Here is a 26145-nt window from a genome sequence, read left to right as displayed (position 1 = left end):
TTGCCATCCATGTTCTTTCCCTCCCCTTCTACACAACTCCCTCCCAAAAGGGTAAGTAATGTGATATAGGTTGTGCATATGTTATATATTTCTACATTCATCAGACACATAATACTAACATTAGAAAAAATCATAAAGGAATTAAAGAATGGCATACTTCAAGTTATATTCAGACCCTGCCATTTCTTTCTATGGTAGTGGATAACCTTTTCATCATTAGTCCCTTCAAGTTGTCCTGGATCCTTGCATTGCTGTTAAAAGTTAAGTCATTGTATATATATTTATTAACAAAATGTATAAGACTGAATCCTTGCCTTTATTTGTGCACTGAGTTGTCAAGATAATTTTGGAAGATGCTAGAGAAATTATAGAACTCTTCCCATAAGATTCTGATCTGAATTTTAAGTCTAACCCTCTAGTTAATGGATCATACTGTTTCTCATTGTTAAGTTATATAGGAAGGAGAAATCACTATTCATTTAAATGGTCAGAGAGTGTTTTGTGGTAAATGTGGGAATTGAGACCTAGTGTTTTCTATATAGGTAGAGAGGAAAGAGAAGAATAATTCCTATTAAAGAAATAAGCTAACAATTGTATGGAAGAAAAAATGCACAAAATGTATGTTTTATCCTGTGAAACATTTGATCACATTCTTCTACTTTAATTCATTATTTGATAGGACTGGAGAAAGAGTCTAATCAGTTGTTGTTTTCTTTATAGCTCAGACACTTAAATATATTCAAAAGAGTCTATTTACACTCTGTTCTTCTTGTTACCTAAGAGAAGGATCTTTCAATTGACCTGTGAGTTAGACTAGGACCAAAATCAAGCAACATTCTCTCCAGTATGATAGGGATGATACCTGAGATGCTGAAAGAGCATTTGCTATAGTTGGATAGTCTGACATCATCAAAATAGAACATTTATTATATGTGATATTAATCTCTTTAACATATAAGTTGAAGAAGGTGTAGTCCGGAAAGAGTTTAAAACTTTATCTATATTCTTTTTACTTTGCTAGTGTAACTGATCACTAATTCAAAACAAGTTTATTGATTGTCCACCATGTTCAAAATATTGTGTTGTGGAGTAGCGAAGGCACAAAGATGAAGACTTGACCCTACCTCTGAAGAAGTTTGAAACTGAAAGAGGATATGAAATATAAAGAACTAAAATGTATGTTAAACTAATGCATACAAGGGACGTACTCTCGAAAGCATTAGAAATCAGAAGTGGTATCAAGGGATGGGTATTTTGGTGTATAAGGACACTGGAATGAAGAGAAGATCCATAATGGAATAGTTTGATATGACATACCCTTTCTACTAACAATGACTGGGAATAATATGAAGCATGGCTGGGGAAAGCTAGATGTGGTAGACTGCCTGAGGCATTCCCCAATCAGAAGAGCATAGGACCTGGGGCAGGAATGACAAGCAAAAGGGTTAAGTGCCACATGGTACAGTTGCTAGGTTGGAATTTGCCACAGTGTGGCATAAAGATGGACAAGAGTAAAGTAAAAGCATAGTTAAGGTTGATAGAATTTCAGCTGAGTGTTGAAAAATGGGTAGAATTTCAGTTATTTGAGAGAAAAAGAACATTTTATATATAGAAAGTGTCATGATAAAAGACCAAGAAATAAGGGAATATATTTGTTGGGATGAATTTATTCTGGATTTCTTTGAGCATAGTGAAAGAATGGGGAATAAGATCAAGGTAAAAAGAGCAACTGGGTCCATATTGTGGAGAGCTGATGATGCTCCTGACAAGGTACTGAAAGATTTTGAGTGAGATGATCAGACTTCCTCCCACCAGAAGCTGTCCTTTGAACAGGACTCCATCATGCCTTCAGGAAATTTCATCATCTGGATTCTCATCATGCCTCTTCAGTATTCTCTGACCCTTGATTGTAGTTCTAGAGAGTTTAGCAAAGGTCTTCTCCAAATTCCTCAATTTAAAGAGAGCTTTCATGTCAATCATATTTTCAGTGCCCACCAGTTTCACTTTTGGCCTGCTTGTAAACAGGACCTTGGAGTTGTGGTGCCTTCTTTGCCTCCCTTTCTCCCTTGCTTCATCCCTTTTAAAATTCTTTTTTTTTTATATTTTGTCTTTCTCCATTAGATTGTAATATTTTTGAGGGCAGGAACTATCTTTCTTTTTCATATTTGTGTCTCCAGCACTTAGCACACTTTACTTTATGATTGAACTAGAGTAAAGACAATAGGACTGGGAAGGGAAAAAAGTCACCACTGGAAGATATGAGTGACTTTGGGGAGGTAGGATCAGTTGGCTGTTACAAATTATTAGCAAAAAAAATTGCAGGAGAGAGGGCAGAGAAGAGGAGAAAGAGAGAGGCAAAAAGAAAATATTAAAGCTTGCTTTGGGGTTTTCAGTCTGAAAACCAAAGCATAAAAGTTTGTGTTTTTTTTTTTAAATGGCAGGTTTTGGTGGGAAAGGTAGTGAATTCATTTTGTATATCAACCAGTTAATGGCAGGATTGTCAATCAAGCAGCCAAGCAATACCAGTTGAAGGTGTTGTAGATAGCTATCAAAAAAATTGGATCCTTTTACAACTTATTCTATTATTGTCAGTATGAAGTATTTATGGACCACACAATTTACAAATGGGGAAGTGGGAGTGATGCTTTCACTGTGCTTTCATTTTCAGATCCATACTTGGGCAAAGAGAGAAAAATGGTAAAATAATACCTGTCTACTTGTTATTAGATGTCAGACTATTAAATGAATGTTTTCTGTCTTTCCTGCTTTCTGCAGTAGAGAAGAAAAGACATTTCAGTTTCCAAAGTTTGTTCTTTTAATAATTTTATTCTTCTGTATTCCAGTATAAACATGATCTTAGCAATGTTTACTAATTTCAGTGGAATAGATCTGAGCATATCCAAGCCTTTTCATGGCAGGGGATTCTTTTCCATTCTAAATGTATTTCCCATAAAGCATTTATTCAATACACGTGAGGCCTTCTTCTAGGTTTTTCAATGTTGTGTGGTTACCAGTACAGTGTTTAGACTGTCCATCTGTCATCCCTCACTCTTACAACGTGACTGGCTCCTTTCCCCTTCCGATCATACATTTCCTGAACAATATCTTTTACACCACTTCCAGTATACAAATCAACATTGTGAAGCCTATTTAGGCCCTATATGGATTACTCTTCTGCTCACCCTTAAATTCCATTCTTTGGAGCTTGTCATTTCCATTATTAAATGGTATTATTCTCATGAAGATGCCAATTGCTCCAATATTACATTTAATGCATGATCTACTTATTAGGTAGTCACTTAAAAAAAAAAGAGATGGGGGGATTAACTCAAATTCTAATGAATAACAAAAAGGGGAAAAGTCATGAACTATTTTTAAAACAAAAGGAAAATATTAACTATAATCAATAAGAAATCATTAAATACATAATGCACATAAAGTACTCTATTGAGCACTGTAGAGAGATATAAATGTAAAAGAGGATTGTGTTCCAAAGAGTTTAGTCTATTTGGAGAGCCAAGTCACCTGTTTAAGAAAATTACAATGCAATGTAGTAGGAAAGATACGTCTCATCATATCCTTTTAATTAATATTAACAAGACAGTATTGAAGTTATGTAGACCCTTCAAAGATTTTGAATGGTGATGGTAAGGTAATAGTACTATTACTAAAACAAGATGATACGGCTACAGCTATTTATGTCTGAACTGAGGCCTTTTGCTCATTATTTAGCTATATCTCAGTTTATCTGTCCACACATCCATATGTATGTATGCATGTAAGTATACATATATATACATATAAATATATCACACATAAATCTGAATATGCAATTGTATGATGTATATATAAATGCATATTTAAATATTTATGAATATATGTGTATGTACACACACACACAAGCACATATATTCAAATTCGAGGCAGTACAACTCCATCTATGATTCTGGTCAAAGTGAAAGAATTCTGAATATGGTAATAATATCATAGAACTATAAATTAACCCAAGGGATTAACTGATCTGCCTCTAAAAAGATGAATAGAATATAAGATAAATAGTGATTTTTATCTATTTTTAAAAATAACCTCAACATGGAAATAGCTCAATGTTTCAAATAGTTATATTTTATCTTTCAGACTAAATTGTGAACTCCTCAAGGAGTAAAGCATGTCTTCTTTTTTCAATATCTAACACTAGAATATCTATTCCAGTGATTTTTAAAATGTAGATAGTCAGAAAATATTTGTTTAGCTGAAGTATATTAAAATTATATCTTCTTTTGATAGCCATTTGCAATATTTAACTAACTATAAAGAACTATTTTATGGAATTCTGACACATTTACTTTCAGAACTTTTAGTCTAGAATCTAAATAATATAATGTTTGTTGATGAGAATATTATGTCAACAGAAGCAACCCTTGTAGAAGTCAAATTGCAATAATCTTCAATTAAAAAAATCTTTCATAGCCTCTTACTTTCTTAGAAAGAAATTAATTTGGATTTTTGTACTATTTAAAATCCTTTAAAGTTTTCCTCTTATTTTTCTAGTATCTTGTTTTTTAGTTGTGGTTAGATGACTTTAAACTGATTTTTCATCAATTTCTTCCCAGGAAGAATATGTCATATAATTTTATATCTATTTTGTTATCTATATGCATATACACATACACAAACACATAAACATATATATGTAGATGTACAGAGAGAGAGAGAGAGAGGAAAGTGTTCTCTCTGGAGACAGCTAATCATAGATTATCATCCTGGATTGCAGTTTGTATGAAGCTCAGATCAGGTGTTAGATCTTTTATGATACCTTCCATTATGCCCCTAGTTGTTATTATTTAATCCATACTCAGTTTCCTTTATATAATATTTATTGGAAATGGAATGTTCTATGTGAGAAATAGAAAGAAGGTCCATTTGGCTAGATTGTAAGATGTACAAAGTAGAGTAATGTATGCTAAATCTGAAAGATTGATTGAAGCTATTGAATTAGTATTTTTTTCCCTTGAGAAAAGAGAGGGGCCATTGATGTTTGTTGAGATGGACATGCTATAGACAAACCTGCCGTTTAAGAGTGGACCTTGACTACTCTTTCAGGGATGAACTGGAAAGAGAAGAGACTAGATGTTAGGAAGGTCAGTTAGGCTGTTATAATAATTCAGGTGAGAGGTGATGAGGGCCTGAACCATGATGGTGGCTATATAATTAGATGCAAAAGATGATATTAAGGTAGAATCAACACAACTTGGGAACTGATTGAATTATGTGGTGTGAGGGAAGATGGAGAGTTGAGAATGACTCGAAACTTTAGAAACCGTTTGGCTAGAAAGATGCCATTAAAATCAGAGAAGTTCAGAAAAATGGATGGGTTGGAATTGCTATTTTGCCTACACAGCTATGTCAAGTAAAACCTTCCAGCCTTCTCTGATTAACATCATATGCTAGAACTCACCCCCTGCTCCCCACCAACAAAAAAAATTACCATATGTTTATTTGTTCATAGATTTTTTTTATCCAACTTCTAAAAATGGGAATTCTTTGAGGGCAGAGATTTTGATTTTTTTTTTCATCTTTACCACGTTGAACAGTTTTTAACATGCTTCTTTTAGCTGGTTGATTGATTTTTATTACATGTTGTTTTTCTTTAAGAGAATATAAACTCCCTGAGGGAAAGGACCATTTTATTTCAGTCTTTCAATTCCTATTGTCTAGCAAAGTGCCTTGTACAAAATATGCACTTGGTAAGTGTTTGATAATTCAAAAATAATTAGATTGAATTAGAATTAGAGATAAATTGGAGGATGTGGTCTTTGAGTTCCATTTGAATTTTGGAAAGTACCTAGACAAATGAGGTTTTTATAGTTAATTTTTTAAAAGGACAATGCACCAGCATTATCTACTTTCCCACCATGGGACTTCTAGTCATAGTTACTCTGAAATAAAAATAGCAATTACCAGTTCTTTTGACTAGAATCAACTTTCATTTCAAGTGCATTCAGTTTTTTAAGTAATCCTGTACCATTTTATTTACAAAACTATCAATACAGGAAGCTATTAATCCTATTCTCAGGCAACCCAAAGGAGTTTTCCTTGGAGGAATAAATACCATTGATCTAGAGATAATTAGCCTTAAAACTTATACTGTTATAACAATGTATGCAGCAACCTGTTCTTTCAGATACTTTTGTACAAATGTATATTCATTCTCTCTAGAACATATTTTTTAAAATACTTTTTTATATTTTACACACATATAACCATTCTTTCAAAATGTACAATTTATCACATAAGCATGCTCTCTCCCATTTTCTTCTAAAGGCATACTTGTGTATGAATAAAACCTATATTTTTACCCTGTTTAGCAGGTATGTCTTCTTTTATCAAGCTCTTATTAGTAACCATTCTTCAGTAACTATTTTTTTCTTTTTTTCCTAAGTGTCTTTATCAATTCCTTAGTTCAGAATTACCAAGGCATTGAATGATAATATTCAGAGGCTAGTCTGATACCTGTCTATTAAAAATCATTTTAAATTTAACTTTTGTTTTTGTTTTCCTGGGAAAATTCTCAAATTTATTAATGAAAAGATGGTTAGCAACATTTAGAAACTAAGGAAGCAATGATTATGCAAGGCTAATTTTAGTTCCCCTTTTAAAAAAATACACTTATTAAGTTGATAGATGGGGGATGCTATGGACAAAATTTACCATGATTTTAGTAAAGTCTCTCAAGCTATAGTTATGGAAAAGATGTAGAATTGTGGCTAAATGGCCAGACAATTTGATGGATTAAGGACTGGTTCAATGCTGAGACATAGCACTTGTAACTGGCACAACATAGACACTTAATGTTTACTAACTGACTCAACAAATAGCCACTGAGGGACAGCTAAGTGGCTCAGTGGATAGAGAGCCAGACCTGAAGATGAGAGGTCCTGGGTTCAAATTTGACCTCAGACATTAAATTTAACTTTTACCATGAAGTCAATTTAAATTACTAGACCAGTGATGGTGAACCTTTTAGAGAGGGAGTGCCAGGCATCACCACAACCCTCTAGTGACATAGTGCTATGCCTCACTCCCCCACCAAGTGCTGGGCATGCCCCGCCTGCCCCCTTTACCCTACAAAGGGGAAGTAGAACGTTCTCCCATTGGGTTGCTGAGCAGAGGGGCAGGTGAAGTGAAAAAATGGCATCAGGCTCAGTGGAAAGAGGGAGGAGAGCAGCTCCACCTGAGTCCTTCTGCCTTTCTGCATTCCATCTTTTGCACCCATGCCATAGATTCATTATCATCAGACTAGACCGACACCCATTAAATCTCTCTAGGTCTCAGTTCATTAATGAAACAAAAACATTGGACTTGATCAGCGATATCAAACTCAAATAGAAATGGAAATCATTAAACTGTACATAAGAATTCCCAAGGGCTGCTAATTGACTTAGAAGATTCTATATTGATATGTATTTTATTGTGTTTTTAATTATTTTGTTAACTATTTCTCATTTTGATTTCATTCAAGCCACATTCAAAAATATTATGGATCTCAAGCTCTTATGAGCCACATACTTGACTCTTCTGCACTTAATGATTCCTTAGATTCCTTTCCGGGTTTGTCATTCTATCATCATATTTTTATTAGTTATAAATTAATGATGTGTTAATGTCCACAGATGTCCAGATTCCACCCGACCTGAAACAGTGCGTCCCTGTCTCCTCCCATGCAAGAGAGACTGTGTTGTGACACCTTTCAGTGAATGGACTCCTTGCCCTACTTCATGCCAACAAGGTAAGAAGAAAATCCTTTGAATACATGTCATTGTAACTTTTCAGTTCTTTTATTCTGGTAATTTTTTCAGTTGAGGAGTCTCAGTGATAAGGAGCCATTATTCTTTCCTATCCTTGTCACTTACTTTATAGGAATTTTTTTTTAATTTTTTTTTTTTAAACCCTTGTACTTCAGTGTATTGTCTCATAGGTGGAAGAGTGGTAAGGGTGGGCATTGGGGGTCAAGTGACTTGCCCAGGGTCACACAGCTGGGAAGTGGCTGAGGCCGGGTTTGAACCTAGGACCTCCTGTCTCTAGGCCTGACTCTCACTCCACTGAGCTACCCAGCTGCCCCCCTTTATAGGAATTTTTAAAAGTGAAGGAATAGCTAGGTGGCTCAGTAGATTGAGAGCCAGGCCCAGAGATGGTAGGTCCTGGGTTCAAATATGGTCTCAGAAACTTCCTAGCTGTGGGCAAGTCACTTAACCCTCCTTGCCTAGTCCTTACTGCTCTTCTGCCTTAGAAGCAATAGAGAGTATTCATTCTTACACAGAAGGTAAGGATTTTTTAAAAAGAATTTTAAAAATCGAATAGGGTATTAATAGTATATAAAAGTCATAAAGGGCTCTACAGGAATAAATATATATGTATATATATGTATGTGTGTGTCTATGTCCATATATCCATATAAAAATATATGTTTATATATATATGTATATATAAGGCTTTGTTGGACATTAAGATTACTATGAGAGTTTTTCAATCTGCTAGAGAAATAATTTCACATAGACAAATATGATTTCATAGAAATCATAAAGTTTTAGAAGTAAATCCTAACTTAAAGACCAACTTTTTCAGTACCCTGATTTGACAAAGAGAAAACCTGATTCCAGAAAGATGAAACAGCTTCCATAAGCACATGCAACTAGTTAATAATAGTAATAATAAGGCACATTGAGAGGCAACTAGATAGCACAGTGGAAGAGCACTATGTTTGGATCCAGGAGCTGGATTCAAATGTATTCTCAGATATTTCCTAACTGTGTGATCCTGGGAAAATCACTTAATTCCAATTGACTAGCCCTAACCATTCTTCTTCCTTAAAATCAAAGGTAAGATTTTAAAAAAATAATGCTAATGTCATTTTAGTTTAGAACTTTAAGGTTTGTTTGCAAAGCAGTTTTCTCACGGGAACTTTGTGAGATAGATAGTGTAAATATATGTTCTTTTGGGAAGTTTTTTCCACATTACTTATATTTGTACATTATAACTCAAATATCTATAATATGTATGAATCCATATGCACACATAAATAATCACCCCACTTCCTGCTACCATTGTAGTTTTTCCCTATGAGTACCTAAGGAACAGGGCAGGCCTGTCTCATTTTATAATTCCATAATTTGATTAGCAAGTCATTTATTTAATAGTCATAATGGCAGAGGTTTATATTACAATAAAAAAAAGAACCAACAATACCTCTAATGTAAATAGTAAGGGAAATGAGTTAAGAGTTTCATGCAAAAAGATTTATACCTAGTACTATATCAGTAGTAGGACAGACATCATCCAAAAAAGTCAATACAACCCTAGCATGAATTAAGAAAGACTTAGTAGTGGCAACTAGGTGCCTCAGTGGATTGAGAGCCAGACCTAGAGACAGGAGGTCCTAGGTTCAAATCTGACCTCAGACACTTCCTAGCTCTGTGACCCTGGGCAAGTCACTTAACCCCCATTGCCTAGCCCTTACCACTCTTCTGCCTTAGATCCAATAAACAGTTTTAATTCTAAGACAGAAGGTATGGGTTTTAAAAAAGAAAGAAGGAAGGAAAGAAAGAAAGACTTAGTGAGGGAGCAGCTAAGTAGTTCAATGAATTTAGAACCAGGCCTAGAGTAAGGAGATCCTGGATTCAAATTTGGTCTAAGAGACTTCCTAGCTGAGCGACATTGGGTAATTCACTTAATCCTCACTGTCTAGCTCTTACAGTTTTTCTGCCTTGGAACAAAACACAGTATTGATCCTCAGATGGAAGGAAAAGTTTTAAAAATAAATAAATAAAAATTTTGTGTTCAGAAAAAGGGAGATGATACCAGCCCAGAGCATTTCTGAGATCAACATTTTAGGAAAGATGTTATACTGGAGCATATACAAGGAAAAGTATCCAGGTAATAAGGCAGTATAGTGCCATGGAAAGAGCAATAAATTAAAGTTATGGGGTCAGGGATTAAATCCTGGCTCAGGCACTTGCTACCTACATGATTCTGGGAAAAACATACTTAGCCTTTCTCTACCTGTTTCTTTATCTGTAAAATGGGGTTAGTGGTAGTGGGGTATGTATGAGATTTAAGATCCTTTTCAGCTCTAAAATTTAAGATTCTTTATGTGGAGAATAGCAACCCCTCTACCCCCACCCAAAAAAAAGAAACAAAAAAAACACTCTGTGGTTTTGTAAACATAATGGAATTGTACTGTAAAAGATATATGGATCAGCCACAAAGTAAAGCAAGCAGAACCAAAAAAGCCCAATATATGTAATGACTGCAACAATATCAATAAAAATAAAAGTCACCAAACATAAAAGAATGAATTTTGCAATAGTACAAACAACCAAGTTTGGCCTCAAAGAAGAAATAAAGGAAACATTTCCCCTCTTCCTTTGCAGAAATAGGAGATTCATGTGTGGGAAGCGTTGCATAAGTGGTCAGAATTTTTTTCATTCTGTTGATTATTTTACTGATGTTCTTTTCTTTTTCCAAAAAAATAATTATTTGTAAAAAAACAGAGATTTTTGGTCTTTTCATGTCATGGATCCCTTTGACAGTCTAATGAAGTTCTTAGAATAAATATTTAAACTTGAATAAATGTAAATATAAAGGATTACACAGTAATCAATTATACTAAAATAAAGTTCTAATTTTTCCCACCCAAGTTCATGGACTCCCACATCTATCCATGGGCTCTTTTGGAGGATTGTGGACCCCAAGTTAAGAACTCTTTTTCATAAAGCTATTTTTCTGGGAAGAAGAAAAGGGGAAAGATAAAAAAAGAAAATTTATGTTATGATAAAAAGAAAAGATAGATGGGAATTTTACATGAAAAAATATCTCATTACAGTGAATGGACATCTGCGTAAAGAAGTAATTGAAAGAGCTGGGAAAGCCTAGAAAGGAGAAGATTTAGGTAGGGCATGTGCCACCATATAGTAAGGATTCTTGGGTTCTAGAGCTTAGCACAGTACCTAGCATGCTTAATAAATATTTATTAATTGATAGAGAAGGAAAAATTAAGTATATGAATTCATATCATTTTATTTTGTGATGGCTATATGATAATTCCAATTCAACAGGTTTTTCTTCAAGCCACTGATCCTTGAGAAGAGAATATAGGAATGCTGAATCATAAGCTTTATAATCCATTTTGAGCATTTTTCATTGTCATTGTTTAGAAAAAATAATACTACATTGGGATAAAGTATTGGCCATTTTTATTGTGTTTTTTTATAACCGAGTCATGTTTTTCTGATTATGGAGTGACACTGGACACTTAGGATGCTGAATTAACTTCATCAGGTAGCTGGAAATAATTTAAACCACAGCTTCAGTATGCTGTACCAGTAGCAGTCAATATCTCCCCATTGCTCCCTAAAGTCTTCCTTTACAGGAGCAGGAACCTCAGAAGATTCCTCCATTTATAAAAAAATTGTCTTTGAGTAATTTTAAAATTTAACTCCAATTTCTAGAAACTCAATTAGATATTTAAATGTTTGGCATTGTAATGAAAATCATTTTAAGCCTCCATGGACTCCTGTGCCTCCAAGTTTTCAAGCCTAGCTAATCCTTTTCACAGCCTGAAAAGCCTGGGGAGTTAGAGAACTGAAGAGTTGATTTTAAACTGCTTTTTGCTAGCTTTCCCACCTTACCTGAAAATCATTTACCCTCATGTTCAAGTTCTTTTCAGAGGCCTCAAGCATATTAACTAAGTTCAGGTTAATTAAGGGGCAAATGGGAGAAGGAGGAGGTAGTGAGGGAGAAAAGGAGATATGAAAGCCATAGTGTTCCTTCCTCTTTCATTGAGGAAAATTTGAAGTCCTTAGAGAAAGAGAGAAAAAGAAGAAAGGAACCTAAATGTCTTCACCACAGGATGGAAGCATTAATATAATTCTGAAGATTCTAAGCAATTTCTCAATATTTTTATATGAAGAGAGTGAAATTTGAATTGAGGTATCAGGTTGTAGTGAATAGAGTACAAAGTTGAATGGGCCTAGAGTTTGGACCCTGATTATGATGCTTATTAGTGTCTTACCCCTAGGCAAATTATTTAACCCTTCTGGGCCTCACCTGTCAAATGAGGTTATTGAATTATTATGATGTCTTCCAATTTTCAATCAGTGAATTTTCAGCCTTTGCTTACTCTTCGAGGTCTATAGCATGTAATACATACTGGGGCTAGAGAAAAATAGGACCCAGAACCCAAGAATCCTTCCCACAGTAGCTCCCTCAGACCATAGGTTCCTAATATCATCATCACTGAAACTGTCAATATGGAGATTCAACATGGCAAATGCTTCTATGAGTTCTGCAACCCTAATCTCCTTAGCAACCAAGGCTAAGGAAGGAATGAACAAGAAAATTCTTGCCACCAAAGTCATTGGCATTATCAAATGGCTCAATATAGGAAACCAATCTAGTTTTTATCAATCAAAAAAAGCACTTAAAAAGTCATTTCTCTCTTTTTCCTGCTGAATCCTAACAACCCCAGGGTTTGTCCTTCTCATATGCAGCTGGAACATCCTGCTGTTTCATCTCCCTCTGTAAGAATATGAACTCCTTGAGGGCAAGGGCTCTTTTATTTTTCTTTTAGCACAATGCTTTGCACATAGGAATAAGTTATACATACATATATATGTATATTTATGTATATATATATGTATACACACACATTGTTTCCAGCTGAATATATTTATTAAACTTTCCTCTAGATTTAATGCTAATAGAATGAAGTTTATATATTAGACATTACAGACATATAAATTATTTGCCCCTCATTTAAGGAACCATATATTCTTAATTAGTAGAAATGCTAACTTCTAAACAATTCAGAAAAGGAACTAGAAGAGTTATCGTCATCTCCTTTATACTTATGAAGCTAAAGGCTCACAAAGATTGTGATTTAATTGGTGACCTAGTCAGTTGCCTCAGTTAGGATTTGAACCCTGGGCTTCTTACTCTAAGACTCTATTTACACTATTCACTGTACTATGCTGCCCCAGTAGTGATCTTTCAGAAAATGCAACTAATGATGAGGGCAATCACTTAATTTCTCTTCCTTAAAATTATTACTTTTATTCTTGCCCTTTGGAGGAATTTTCTTCATAGCTTTTTGGCTCCTAGCCTGCAACAACTGTAAGTTTTCATCACATCTTCTTTCATCTCCTTTTCTAATTTATACAAACTTCTTTTTCCCGCTGAAAAAATTTTACCGTCATACTCAATTGCTCCTCAGTTTCTACCAGTGCTACCTGCTGGAAATTACCAGCAAATTTGACTGGGTCCAGTTTGGAAATTAATTCTGTTATCCACATGAGTCATCATAGATCAACCTCACTTCAGAGTTCCAAACCAATATTAATTTTAAAAGATTTTTATCAGGCCTATCATTTCTGGAACTCAGAACACTGGGCATAAATCTTTAAACAAGCAGTGTTTGACAGTGTGAATATAAAACAGGAAAACGGTCTGGAATAGGGGTTAAAGAAATGAGAGAGGTATTAGGACAAAATGTAGATTAATGGTAGTGGAGAATTAAAATCAGTAGTGTCAAGTAGTACACATACTGAGCTTTATTTAGTCCAAGAGCTTTATCTTGCATGGTTCATCTCTTGAGGGAAGTTGAAAAGAGACTAACTGCTCTTATTATTATCACAGTAGTGGGAAGGGCAGATGCTACCTTCTGACTTGCAGTGGCCAGGTCAAGCTTATAGCACATACTAATTTCATTCTATTATTGCTTTATTATTGCTTTATAGCTACTTTCCAAATGATGGACATAAATTTAATTTTCTATTTCATATCCTATTATTAAGTATTTTCAACTAAATTGAAAATCTCTTTGGGGAAAAGATCATGTTTTGTAATTGTATCCCCTACAGCACCTAATCTAGTACTAAGCATATGGTAGGAAATCAATAGCTATATGATGAGTAATTGATTCAATGAATTAGATATTATCTCATCATTTGACTAATATCTAAAATTCTCTTTTCGGAGAGCTCTACCTCTAATTGGAAGTGTAAGTTGTAATCAAATACTTATAGTTTCTGTGATTGAAAATAGAGAGAAATAAATAATACAAAATACCAGTTATTCCTCATAATAGGTATTGGACTTTGGAAGGTAGTGAGAGACACATTCATATTCATATATTCATCCCGCTTCCTCCCCTTACACAAACAGCTTGCCCTTCCTCTAAAATTCTGACCCCCTTTTGGTATATCCTGTTCTCCTTCTGACTTAACTATACTTCTGAAAAGCTAAGTCACAGGTTGGCAGAAAGAAAGAGTGATTATTTATCTTCAAATTCTGAAGAATTGGCTACATGGGTCAGAGTTAACTTAGAATGTTAGATCTCTGGATCCTGACACTGATTCTCAGAATTCTTGGAGATATATTGCCTACAAGAGGTTGTTATGGTTTTGACCTTTGATAGTGTAGGACAGTGATGGCAAACCTATGGCATGTGCGCCAGAAAGGGCATGCAGAGCCCTCTCTGTGGGCATACCTGCAGTTCCCCACCAAATTCCTTACTAGAAAGACAGAAGGACTTGGGTGAAGCTGTTCTCCTCCCCCTCTCAATGTACCTGAGGACATTTCCTCACTTTACCTGCCCCTTTGCCCAGCAGCCCAATGGGAGCTCTTCCTCCCACTCCTGTCTGGGGTAAGGAGGGTGGGGAAAGGGTGACTCTCTTGCTCCATGAAGATGCAGCACAGATGGGAGCCTGTTGAATCTGTGGTGAAGGTAATTCCCGTGATGAGGTTGGAGAGGAGCTTGGTTTGAGGAGAGCATAGCTAACAGCATGGCACATAGCTGGAGGGGAACAGAGCTGGAGGAGAGCTGAGCCCTCCGGCCACTCTCTTCCCCCTCTCCACATGCTCCTCTCATCATCCACCACTCTGCCCAGCAGCCCAATGGAAGAACTTCTGCCCTCCCTTCTCTGGGGTAAGGGAGGGGGTGGGGAGTGAAGTAGGGGGTGGGGTGAGGCAGGGCACTAGGTCTGGTGGTGGAGTGGAGTGGGGCCTAGTATTCCATATGTAAAAGGTTCACCATCACTGGTTTAGGGCCTCTTTGACATAATCCAATTGACTGATGTCTGTAATTTCTTGAAGCTGTAATTTCTTTCTATTCCTTAATTCATGGGGCTATGGGTATGGTTTCTTCAGCATATATAGGAATAATTAACTAGCCCTTTGCCTTCTATTTAGAACAGGAAAAGCTCTTCCTTTATACAAAGGTACTAAAAAATGTAGATTGACAGGGTACTCACAATAGTCAGTTTTGAAAAGGATGATAGCTATCCCACATGTGAGGGTACTATGGAGTATAAAAGTATAGTGGAATTAACACTGAACTGCACAGGAAGTAAAGTATTAGTTTAAATCTAATTTCTTCCACAGTGCTTTCCAATTTTCCCAGCATATTTTATCAATTAGTGAATCTTTATGCCAGTAGCTTTGGTCTTTGTCTATAAAATACTTGGTAGGGTGTTAAATAATTTTGCTTCTGTGTATTGTATACCCAATCTGTTACAATAATGAATTTCAATACTTTTTAGCCACTATAAAAATTTTTAATGATGCTGCTTTGTTACACACTTTGATATCAGAGAAGTTATAAGACCTGGTTTCTCTTTCTAATTTTGCCACTAACAAGCAATTTGACTTTGGGTAAGGATTGGGTAAGGAGCCTCAATTTTCAAATCAGAAAAATTAAAAGGCTAGGTTAGATAACTTCTAAAGTTTCTTCTTAATAAATGCTTTTTCATTCATTCCTACTTGAAAAGCAAGTGTTCCATATGGTTTCTAAGTTCACTTTTAACTGTAGTCATCTTTGAACTCTCTTCAGTAGTAATAAAATTGAAATTAGTAGGAGACTATCAAATCATACAGGATGAGAATAAGTTCAAATGTTACCTGGAGGAAGAAGTATCATCTAAAAGTATGTCAGACCACAGTCCCTGAGGAGGAATGCTTTGACATTTCATGAGACCTTAGCCCATACTTAAGAGACTACTGCCCTTGTGGTTATAAGGATCAAATGATTTATATATATATATGTAGAGATAGAGAGATAGCTAGATAGATAGTACATATAGAAGCATATGTGTATATCTATCTTCTTCTCTAGCTATCTCTATATCTAAATATCTTAACATAATACCTGATACATTGTAGATACTGTAACATCCATGATCTTAAGTGATGTGAAACTGCCTCACAGAATTCCACAGTACCCACCAGAACTCCAGGAGAGGGGGAAGTTGGGGCAGTTAAGAATGTGGGTATAAAAAGCCAGGACACCCAGCTTGCAGGGGACACTCTTTGGGGATCAAGGGTGGCTGGGAGAAAGGGTAAGATTGCTTCTCTTTTTGTTACCTCATCTCTGACCTCAGGGAGCAGGGTGTTACTTTGCTGTTTACCTTATACAGACTAAACCAGGCTGTGTGTACTGGGAAAATACCTCATAGGCAGCATCTCAGTTAATTCCTGACTCACATAGATCTACAATCAAGATTAACTTCATTATCTTAAACTTGATAACATTAGACTAAAAGAAGAGTTAGTTCAAGTGAAGGAGTTAGAAGTTGAGTTATTCAAAGGCATTCCCCTCTGGGGAATGCTATATCTAACAAGTTTCTTAAAGATATTAGGTAGCTTTCCTTACTCTCAATCCTAAAATTCCCGCCTTTCCCTGATTTCCTGAAATTAATAAATCCCTTTCCTTATTAAGTTTATGAGCCAGTGTGAAGTTATATTTTAGACCTTACCAACCAATTACATACTAAGCAAAATCTTCATCCAGGCTAACACTGAACACAGCTATTGTCTGGAGAGCAATACTGCAGTTTTGAAGACATCCTGGACCTTTATCTACTTTAGGCTTTGGGGGATAATCTTCTAATTGTGGAAGTTTTTAATATCAGTGGGATTATTTCCTATCAACTAGTTTAGCCCTGGCATATAAACAAGTCTAAATAGCCTCCATTCCTGATCTAAAAGGAGAATCTGTTAAAATTGTTATTCCTCCTGCTATAACTGCCTCAGGAGGGGGAGGAGAAAGAATTCTATTCACTTACACCCTTCCCCTTGCTAGGATAGCCAGCTTCATCCCTGGTTCTGACTCCATAACCAATCATTGCCAATCTGACCCAATTTTACAGATACTTATTAAATACTTATACCCTCCTCCCTCTTAGTCCTTTCAAAACTCTACTGCCTGCCTTTCATTTTTTATTAATTTTTCTTAGATTAAAATTCCCAGGTATCCTCCCACTTTTTTCCTCCTCCTGCACTAGCAAAAGCATTGTTTAATAATAAAAAAAAAGACTTATGTACATATGACACTATGCCTTACTTGTTTCTCTTCAACAATTCTTTCTCTGGAGATGGATATACTGCTGTATATAAAGTTTACCTGCTTCTGCTAGTTTCATTTCAGAGGTATCAGTTTGGGGTGTGAGAAAATACAGTGTATTCACTGATTCTCCCATATCCCTGGAATGTTCTCTCTCTCCTTACCTCTGGTTACTTGCTTCCTTCAAGACTAAGTAGAATAGCTAGTTTTGCAAGAAGTCTTGCCTATTGCCAGCTTCTTCCCTCTAATATGCCTTGCAGACTCCATTGATTCAAACCATCAATCAAATATAAGTATCTTGGTTCAATAGGAATAGGATATAGGAGATGTGGGTTCTAGTCCTGATTCCATTACTGTGTGACCTTGGGTTAATCTTTTCTTATCTATATTGTAAAAGGCTTAGCTAAGTGGCCTATGAGTAAGGTTCCTTGCGGTTTGAAAAAGTTATGATTCTGAACCTTATTCTGAATCTGCTATATGTTCAGTATTTTCAAGTAAGGGATGTAGAGGGATGATAAAATCTCTAAAAAAAATTAAAGGCCATTTTTTTTTCTAGTAATCAAAATACATGCAGGAAGGGAAGGAAAACACCCTAGAAACAAATGTTCTTAAACAAAGCTCACCATGGCACAGTAGAAAGAGCACTAGTATTAGAGTCAGAAAACTCTGGTTTAAATCCTCATTCTCACTTATTACTTCTGTGACCTCAGACAAACAATTTCTCACTGGATTTATTTTGCCTCTTGTGTAAAATGGGAAAGGGAGTAGACTAGATGGCCTTTTTAAAGCCCTTCCAGCTCTAATAGGCTTTTTGCTTCAGACTTTTGCTTTGGGAGCAGAAAGAGAAGCAGCTTGAGTAGAGATGACAAAAAAATAGGAACATTAACTGCTGGAAAGGAAATTCAAAGAAGGAGTGATGTAAGAAGCACAGATACTCTAAGGAAATGAAGAGCAAGAACAACAAAACACTGACACTGATAATTATCTTTTAAAAGATTTAAATATATGTGTGTGTGTGTGTGTATATATATATATATATATGTAATATACATATACATCACATCCTTTAATTCCTGTAAAAGGTTCAAGGCTCTTGTTCCTATTTTTTTTCTTCACAAATTATCTTAAAAACAAACAAACCTAAAGAAACCTGTTAATACATTGCTTTGGACTTCATTCTTTGCCTCTCATATCCACTTTATTATAGTCTCTGTTATAGAACAGAACAAATTCTTTTGTGTTTTTATAAGCACTAGTTATTGCTTTCATGTGGCAATGGAATTCTATTTTAAAATATTATTACCAGCTAATGTTTATGGAATACTTTAACGTTTAGAAAGCTCTTTACATATATTAACTCATTTAATCCTCCCAGCAAAATCCTGAGGTGAGTGCTATTAGTATCCCATCTTACATCTAAATAAACTGAAATTAAAAGACCTTGAGTGATTTACCATGGATCATACAAATATCATGTTTGTGAGGCAAGATTCAAACTCATCTTCCTGGACCTCCAATTCTAGCCTTCTGTCCACTAAAGTACCTAGCTTCCTTGGTAGCTATTTAATGATCTCTTATGGTTACTGACATAGCTTTCATTTGTTTTTATAAAAGCATATTTTCTTTTGAAATTACCTTCAGTTGTTATTGCCCTCTTCATATTTCTAGGATTCTCTGTGGGTTTTGTAATATGATTCTTATTTACTCTCATAAGTAAATGAGTTGCTTTTAAGAAACAGAGAATCCAATTCTAATTAGTAGTTTAATTTTAGACTTCACATGAATTGCAGATGAAGTAGAATAAATTGGTTGTGAGTTAGTTGGGATAATACTTTAAGTTTATTAACTTATCTTCTACAATTAAAAAGAAAATAAATTTTTTTACCTACTTGATGTGATCTCATTTCAGATGACTGCTACTAAAATTTTTTAAAATGACATTTTGTGAAGCTTTTTTACTTTCCAGATTAGTTACTGGGGGTGGGGAAAAGTGATGTCTGCTCATTATTCAGTTTCCACTATTGTAATAACTTTGTAGTGAGGGATGCAATTAAACACTGGTACCATAATATTTCAATTGTAAATTTGAGGTTTAATGGAAAGTAAATAATTGATATACAAAAACAAATGAAAATCTATTACAAAATCCAAGCTACAGTGTATGAAATAGATTGCCCAAGGTCTAGACAAACATCTATTAAGAAAAATCAAGTTTAGACAAATTGAATTGAAGAAGCTGATATTTCTTCAAATTTTAAATGTCATCTCAGTCAGACTTTGGCATTTTACTCACACCTCTCAGATCTCTCAAGACTAAATTTGAAGATTGATTTTTTTCATATTTCATGGCATACATATGATCATAAGTAAAAAAAATGCAAAGGTAGTTATGCAAGAAATGATTGATTCTCTGTCATTTTACTTACCTCTAAGTTAAATTTAATTAACTCTGATTTCTAAAATATGGTTGACACAGCTCTAGCTGGAGATGTTATGGTCAAAGGCAAATGTTTTTATATTAGTTAAAAAAAGAATGCAAACTGCATGAAGTTATGGATCAACATTTTTACTCCCTTTCTGACTTCTCATAACGCTTACAATCTCAGTATAATGCATTTTATTTCTGAGTTAGAGGTAATATAAATTTGTTTGTATTATTCTAAAAATTGTTCATATTTTTTTTCTTCCCAGCAAATTTATATACTACTCAAATGCAGAGATGACATCATATACTTTTCTTCTTTTTCAACCCTCGTCTCTTTGTGGGATGGCTATTAAGTGATCTCAAGAAATACTTATTATGTTAAATCATATAGGATAACACTTTATTTTAAGGGACAGATTGCAAACAAGTAGATTGCTTTTATTCAATTCACTTCAACCACATTGCTTACTATGGGCCAGGTACTATGTTGGTGAGGAAATATAAAGACTACCAGAAAAATATCCCTGTCCATAAGAAGCTTACATTCTCCTGGTGATATTATGTACCCAGATAAGTAAATATAAAATACATAAAAATAAAATAATTTTAAGAGAAAGAGAATTCTGATAATTAGAGAAATCAATGAGGCATCAGCATAAGATTTGTAGACAATTTTCTACCTGAACCATACTTAGAACGAAGTTGGGGTGGGGGCGGGGGGGAGGCACAGTTAAGTGGCATAGTGGATAGAGTGCCAGACTTGGAGTTGAGAGGACCTGGTTCCAAATCTGGCTTCTTGGTTGTGTTCTTGAGCAAGTAACTTAATCCCATTTGCCTCGCCTTTTCCATTCTATTTCAGAGTTGCTGCTAAAATAGAAAGAATTTGGGGAAAAAAAGGAATATTAGGGATTTGATCAATTAACAGTGAAAAACAAATGTTATTCACATAAAGACCTGGAATTAGGAAAAGGAATGACTCCTATGGAGTAATAGCTAACAGGCCTATATAACTGGAATGAGTATCCATGGGGGAGAAGGGGATAAAATAAGAATGCAATAGAAGATAAAATTAAGATTCTTGTTTGGTCATTTCAATCATGTCTGACTCTTCATGACCCCATTTGGGGTTATCTTAGCAAAGACACTGAAATGTTGTTGCCATTTTCTTTTCCAGCCCATTTTACAGTTGAAGATAGTGAGGCAAATAGTTAGCTACACAATACTAGTTAGTGTCTGAGCATAAATTTGAATTCAGGGAGATGACTCTTCCTGACTCTAGGCCCAGAACCCTTTCCATTGCACTACCAATTCTAGGAGGCTAAAAATGTCAGGTTGAAGAGGTTGTATTTTATCCAAAAAGCAATAACAGCCATTGAAGATTATTGAGTGTGTATGTAGCAGGGGGAGGGGAAGGGATGGTCTATTTGTGCTTTAGTAATATAAATTTAACAGCTATGAATTAGTTTGAGGAGACAATGGAAATAGGGAGCAGATAAGATGTTATATAGGTTATGTGAATGGAAGGAGACCAATGTGAGACATTTAGAATTAGGATTGGGAGGTCTTGCATATGATAACTGAGGGAGAAGAAAGTGTTTCTCATGACTCTAAGGCCTCAGTGTTTAGTAACTAGAAGTATAGAGGTGTTAATGTGATCACCAAAAATGGGAAAGATTGCAGGAGGGATGGGCTTGGGGTGAAAATATGATGAGTTCTAATGTAGATACTATGAATATGAGTTGTCAGTGGAACATAGAGCTGGGAATGTCCAGTTTGTAGGTATTTAAATGATACATTGAGATGTTTAAAGACTCAAATTCAGGTAGATATTAAAGCTAGATAGATTTACTTATCTTTTAACATTATTAAAATGTCACCTTCTGAAAGACTTTCCTTCATTTTTGTGTCTTCCTTTTCTGATTCTTTCTAATTTATCCTTATCTATCTTATCTGTATATAGTCATTTGCATGTTGTCTCCCCATTAGACAAAGCAGCCCTTGAGGACAGCAACTGTTGTTTACATTTCTTTGGAACTCTAATATTTAGCACAGTGCCTTACACAAAGTAAATGTTTAATAAATGTTTGCTTATTTGACTTAACTTCATTTGACATAGAGCATATGAACTATAGTGGGTACCTCACCATGGAGAATGCGAAACAGGCCAAGTAATAAGCCAGCCAGTGAATAAGTGACAAATAGGTTTGCAAAAGCTAAGTCTGCACTGAGCCCAACCAAATGCTTGAAAAATGATAGCTTCAATCTCATTGGTTTGTCAACATTTAGACAAAAACAAATAAAAATCCAAACCACCAAATTAAACTGATTTTTCCTGAATGCAATCAAGACAGCATTTAAATCTAGATACATGCCTCATTTATAAAGTATGGCAGATGAAATGCTGCAAGAAACAGGTTTCATTCCAAAACTTAGTAGCACATAACATTGTAGATTATAGCAGATTCCAAAAGTTTGACTATCTGTGTAAAATCTTATTTATAGAAAATAAAGAATTCTTTTTCTAGAAGAGAGTGGAATAGATTTAAAATCTCTTGGCAATTGCCCTTCTAAATTGTCATCTGCATACTCTATGTATGTCTTATCAGAATGATATTACTTATATACAACTAATCAGAATGTTCTTTGCTATTAATAAACACAGTTGGCATACCTACATTCCACGTGTACCAAAGTATAATAAAGATTATTATAAAATGCTCTCTCTCTTATAGTACAACACACATGCTTAATAACGTCAGCATTTTTTAAACCAAAATACAAAACAGATGGTATTTTTATACTAAAAACTTATCTGTCAATGTAATCTGAAGTTTCACTACATTTTAATTCTTAATGTTGAATGAATACCAATGAAGTCCTGCATCATATGTGAAATACTTACAGAATATATCATTTATATTGAATTAAAAAGGGTCAGAATGGAGAAAGCTCTACATTTTACTACATGAGCAGAAATTGAAAGAAAAGACAAGTCTAATTTGTCATAATTAATAGCATTGTTAAGAGCTCATTGTTTATACTACACAATTACTAATTACACCCATTATTGTGTACTTACTCAGATCTTACATTCTATTTGTAAAATATATTACAATCATTAATTATTTAACTATTGTTTATTTTGTCCTCTCTTGCATGGGTAAGCGGATTTCTATTAACTCTTTTGCAACTCCATAGAGTAAGAATAGCTAAATATTTTTAAAATAAGAATTGAAAATGACATTAATTCTTATGTTTTTTGTGCTATATGTGAGGACATATTTGCCTCTTTGTGTAGATCCCCACCTATACCCCACCCGCAAAGATGTATAAATTGTCAATGCAATTCAACAGACAGCTATTAAGCATTCTTTTTGTATAAGTAAATAAACTTTGCCAGGTTCCAAACATAAAACCAGACATAGGCCCTGCCTTCAGGTATTTGAAAATATAATGAGAGAGATAGGATACACACATATTACTGTAATTCAAAACCAAGAATATTGAGTATACAGTAAAGAATTTAAGAAAGAATTTACTTTCACTTATGAATCATTAGAAAATGCTCATGGTGATACTCCTTAATGAATTGGACTTGAAATGGGAATGATTTCATTTTAATTGAAGAACTTATATTACATTGACAGGGCATCAGTGGACCCTAAAGGAGATAAAAAGAAACATGTACAACCATGAAAAAACAAAAATAATACATCTTCATCCTCACCTTCCTCAGATCTAAATGAGGATAGTCCAGATTCTTGAGCTCAAAAGCCTAGAAATAATATTGCCTCTAAGACTACCAAGTCTGCTTCTACCTTTTGCTATGAAACCTTCCCTTAGTGCAGTGGTTCCCAAACTTTTTTGGCCTACCTCCCCCTTTCCAGAAAAAATATTACTTAGCCCCATGGAAATTAATTTTTTTTTAATTTTAAAAGCAAATATTAGGAAAGATAAATTCATCTGTGGCCATCACCACTTTCCTGGATCACTGCAGCACCCACCAGGGGGCAGTAGCATCCACTTTGGGAATCACTGCCTTAGTGTATTAATATCTATGGAAGTACCCACTTCTCTTACCATCATTAACCCCAACTGCTACCATCAAACAAGTCAAACCAGTGAGGCCCAGGTTCTGTCTACAACTCAACTTCACAATCATCATCTTGAGAGAAAGATTACTCCTGTGGAAAATGAGACCTGGTAACTGGTTATATCTTAGGTGCTACAACTCCTGCCTTATCAGCAGCCACAGTTACAAGTTCTTAGCACTGTCATCTGTTTCAATGTCTGAAACATAGGATTATTAATAAATAGCAGCACATAATATCATTCTTTTTTACCATCTGTTTTGCTACTCAACCCCAAGAATCATAGGATCTTTAGTTCTGATTTGTAGCTGATGATACATAATATAGCTCCCTAGTAAGGTGTTATCTCCTGGAAAGCAGAGATAACTTGCTTTTCTATTTGTATCCCCAACATTTAACAAGGGTTTTGCACATAATCAGCACTTAATGATTTTTTTTCCACTCATTAATTCATTTCAACTTCTAGAAATGGGTAGAGTATATTACAATCATGAGGGAAATAAAGCAGGAAAGGAGAAGAAAAGAACTGATGGTAAATATTCCAATTTGACTGGAATTTAGAGTTTGTAAAAAGGAATAATCTAAAATAAATGTAGGACAACTATAGAGCAAGTGATTTCTCTAAATTAAGGATATTGTGGAGATTCCCTTAGTCTTTTCCAGAAAGTAGGGGAAAAACTTTAAAAATTATTATTTTCCAGCATTAGTGAGGAGTAGGAAGAGGAAGAGTAGTAGTAGTACTGATAGTAATTAGTAATAGTAATGATTCATGATAATGATAACAATAACAAATTATATTTGTGTGGCATTTTAAATTTTGCAAAATATTTTTCAGTAAAAAAATGAAAGTGGAAATTTCCAATGTTTAGGTGGTATAAATGACTGGTGAAAGCCTTGCTTTAAGACTTAACTAACTCAAAGGAATCAGCATTCCCTGGAAAGCACACCTCATTGTGCAAACTAGGGAACAGATGGTTTGTGGGACTCTTGCCTGGAATTTCAACTGCTGATTGGATTCCTGACAGTGAAATGAGAGAAGGGGTTTAGTTTTATCAACATCAATCCATAACAATAAACAAATATTAAGTCTCAGCTATGTGTCAGACACTGGGGTACACAACAAGTGGCAGAAGATAGTTCCTTCTCTCAAGGAAGGGAAACAATATCCAAGCAAATACATACAAAGTATGCTATATTTCAAAGTTATAAGGAAATTCAGAGTCTTATATAGTCCAAACCACATCTGAAAAAGAAAACATACATCTATAAGTATATATAATGTATGAAATCTTACAGACATACATGTATGTATGTATGTACAATCTCAAAGCAGTCAATCAACTTTCTCTTTGAAGACCTCAAGGAAAGAAGAATCTATTATTTCTCAAAACAACCCATTTAAATTTTTATTAGTATTATTTTTAGTATATTCATATTAAATTCATTAAATATTTCCCATTTACATATACACATTTAACACTAATTTTTTTAAAAGTCAGTTACATGTAAACTATTTATGAATCATTTTTTATAATTTTTGATTAAACATAAGAGGACTTTCAAAACATCAAACTGTTGGATTCTTTCAATTTCTATTTTACCCTCTGGATATAAAATATTGGTGTATATTTCCTTAATAATTTATAAAAATATGAGGTCTAGGCTCTTTTTGATAATGGTTTAAGGTAGTCTGATATCTCCTAAACCAGTGATGGGCAAACTATTCCCCGGGGGCCAGATTAAGGCCATTGTTCGCCCATCACTGCCTTAAGCAGTTCCCTAATCACTACATCTGGAAGTGGGGGCAGAGTGATTAGGGAATTACTTAAGGCAGTGATGAGCGAACTATGGCCTGGATCTGGCCCACAGGGAATAGTTTGCCCATCACTGTCCTAAACTATCTTTTCTCCATTTATTTTCTATGTTAGTTGTTTTACTGATGAGATATTTCCCATTTTCTTCTATTTTTCACAAGTTTGACTATGTTTTATTGTTTCTTGATGTCTCACATAGTCATTACCTTCCACTTAGCCAATTTTAACTTTTATAGAGTACTTTCCTTCAGTGGATTTTTGTGCCTCTTTTACAATTAAGCCAATTATGTTTTTTATAGAATTATTTTCTTAAAGTTTTTTTTAACTTCTTTGCCAAGCTATAAATTCTCTTTTAATAATTTTTTGGGGCAGCTGGGTAGCTCAGTGGATTGAGAGCCAGGCCTAAGGATGGGAGGTCCT

General features: G+C 34.7%; 1 protein-coding gene across 1 annotated transcript in view; it reads left to right on the top strand.

Moving 5' to 3' along the window:
- THSD7B (thrombospondin type 1 domain containing 7B) overlaps nt 1–26145 on the top strand; it is a 932487-nt gene that overhangs the window by 434209 nt on the left and 472133 nt on the right. The window contains exon 9 of the mRNA XM_044666609.1: nt 7674–7789. Coding sequence (XP_044522544.1) covers nt 7674–7789 — 116 coding nt within the window. The remainder of the gene's footprint in view (nt 1–7673; nt 7790–26145) is intronic.

The sequence above is a fragment of the Gracilinanus agilis genome, chromosome 3 (genome assembly GCF_016433145.1).
Source record: "Gracilinanus agilis isolate LMUSP501 chromosome 3, AgileGrace, whole genome shotgun sequence".
NCBI lineage: Eukaryota > Metazoa > Chordata > Mammalia > Didelphimorphia > Didelphidae > Gracilinanus > Gracilinanus agilis.
The sequence above is the reverse complement of the archived record's forward strand: the minus strand, read 5'-3'. Positions and strand labels throughout refer to the sequence as shown.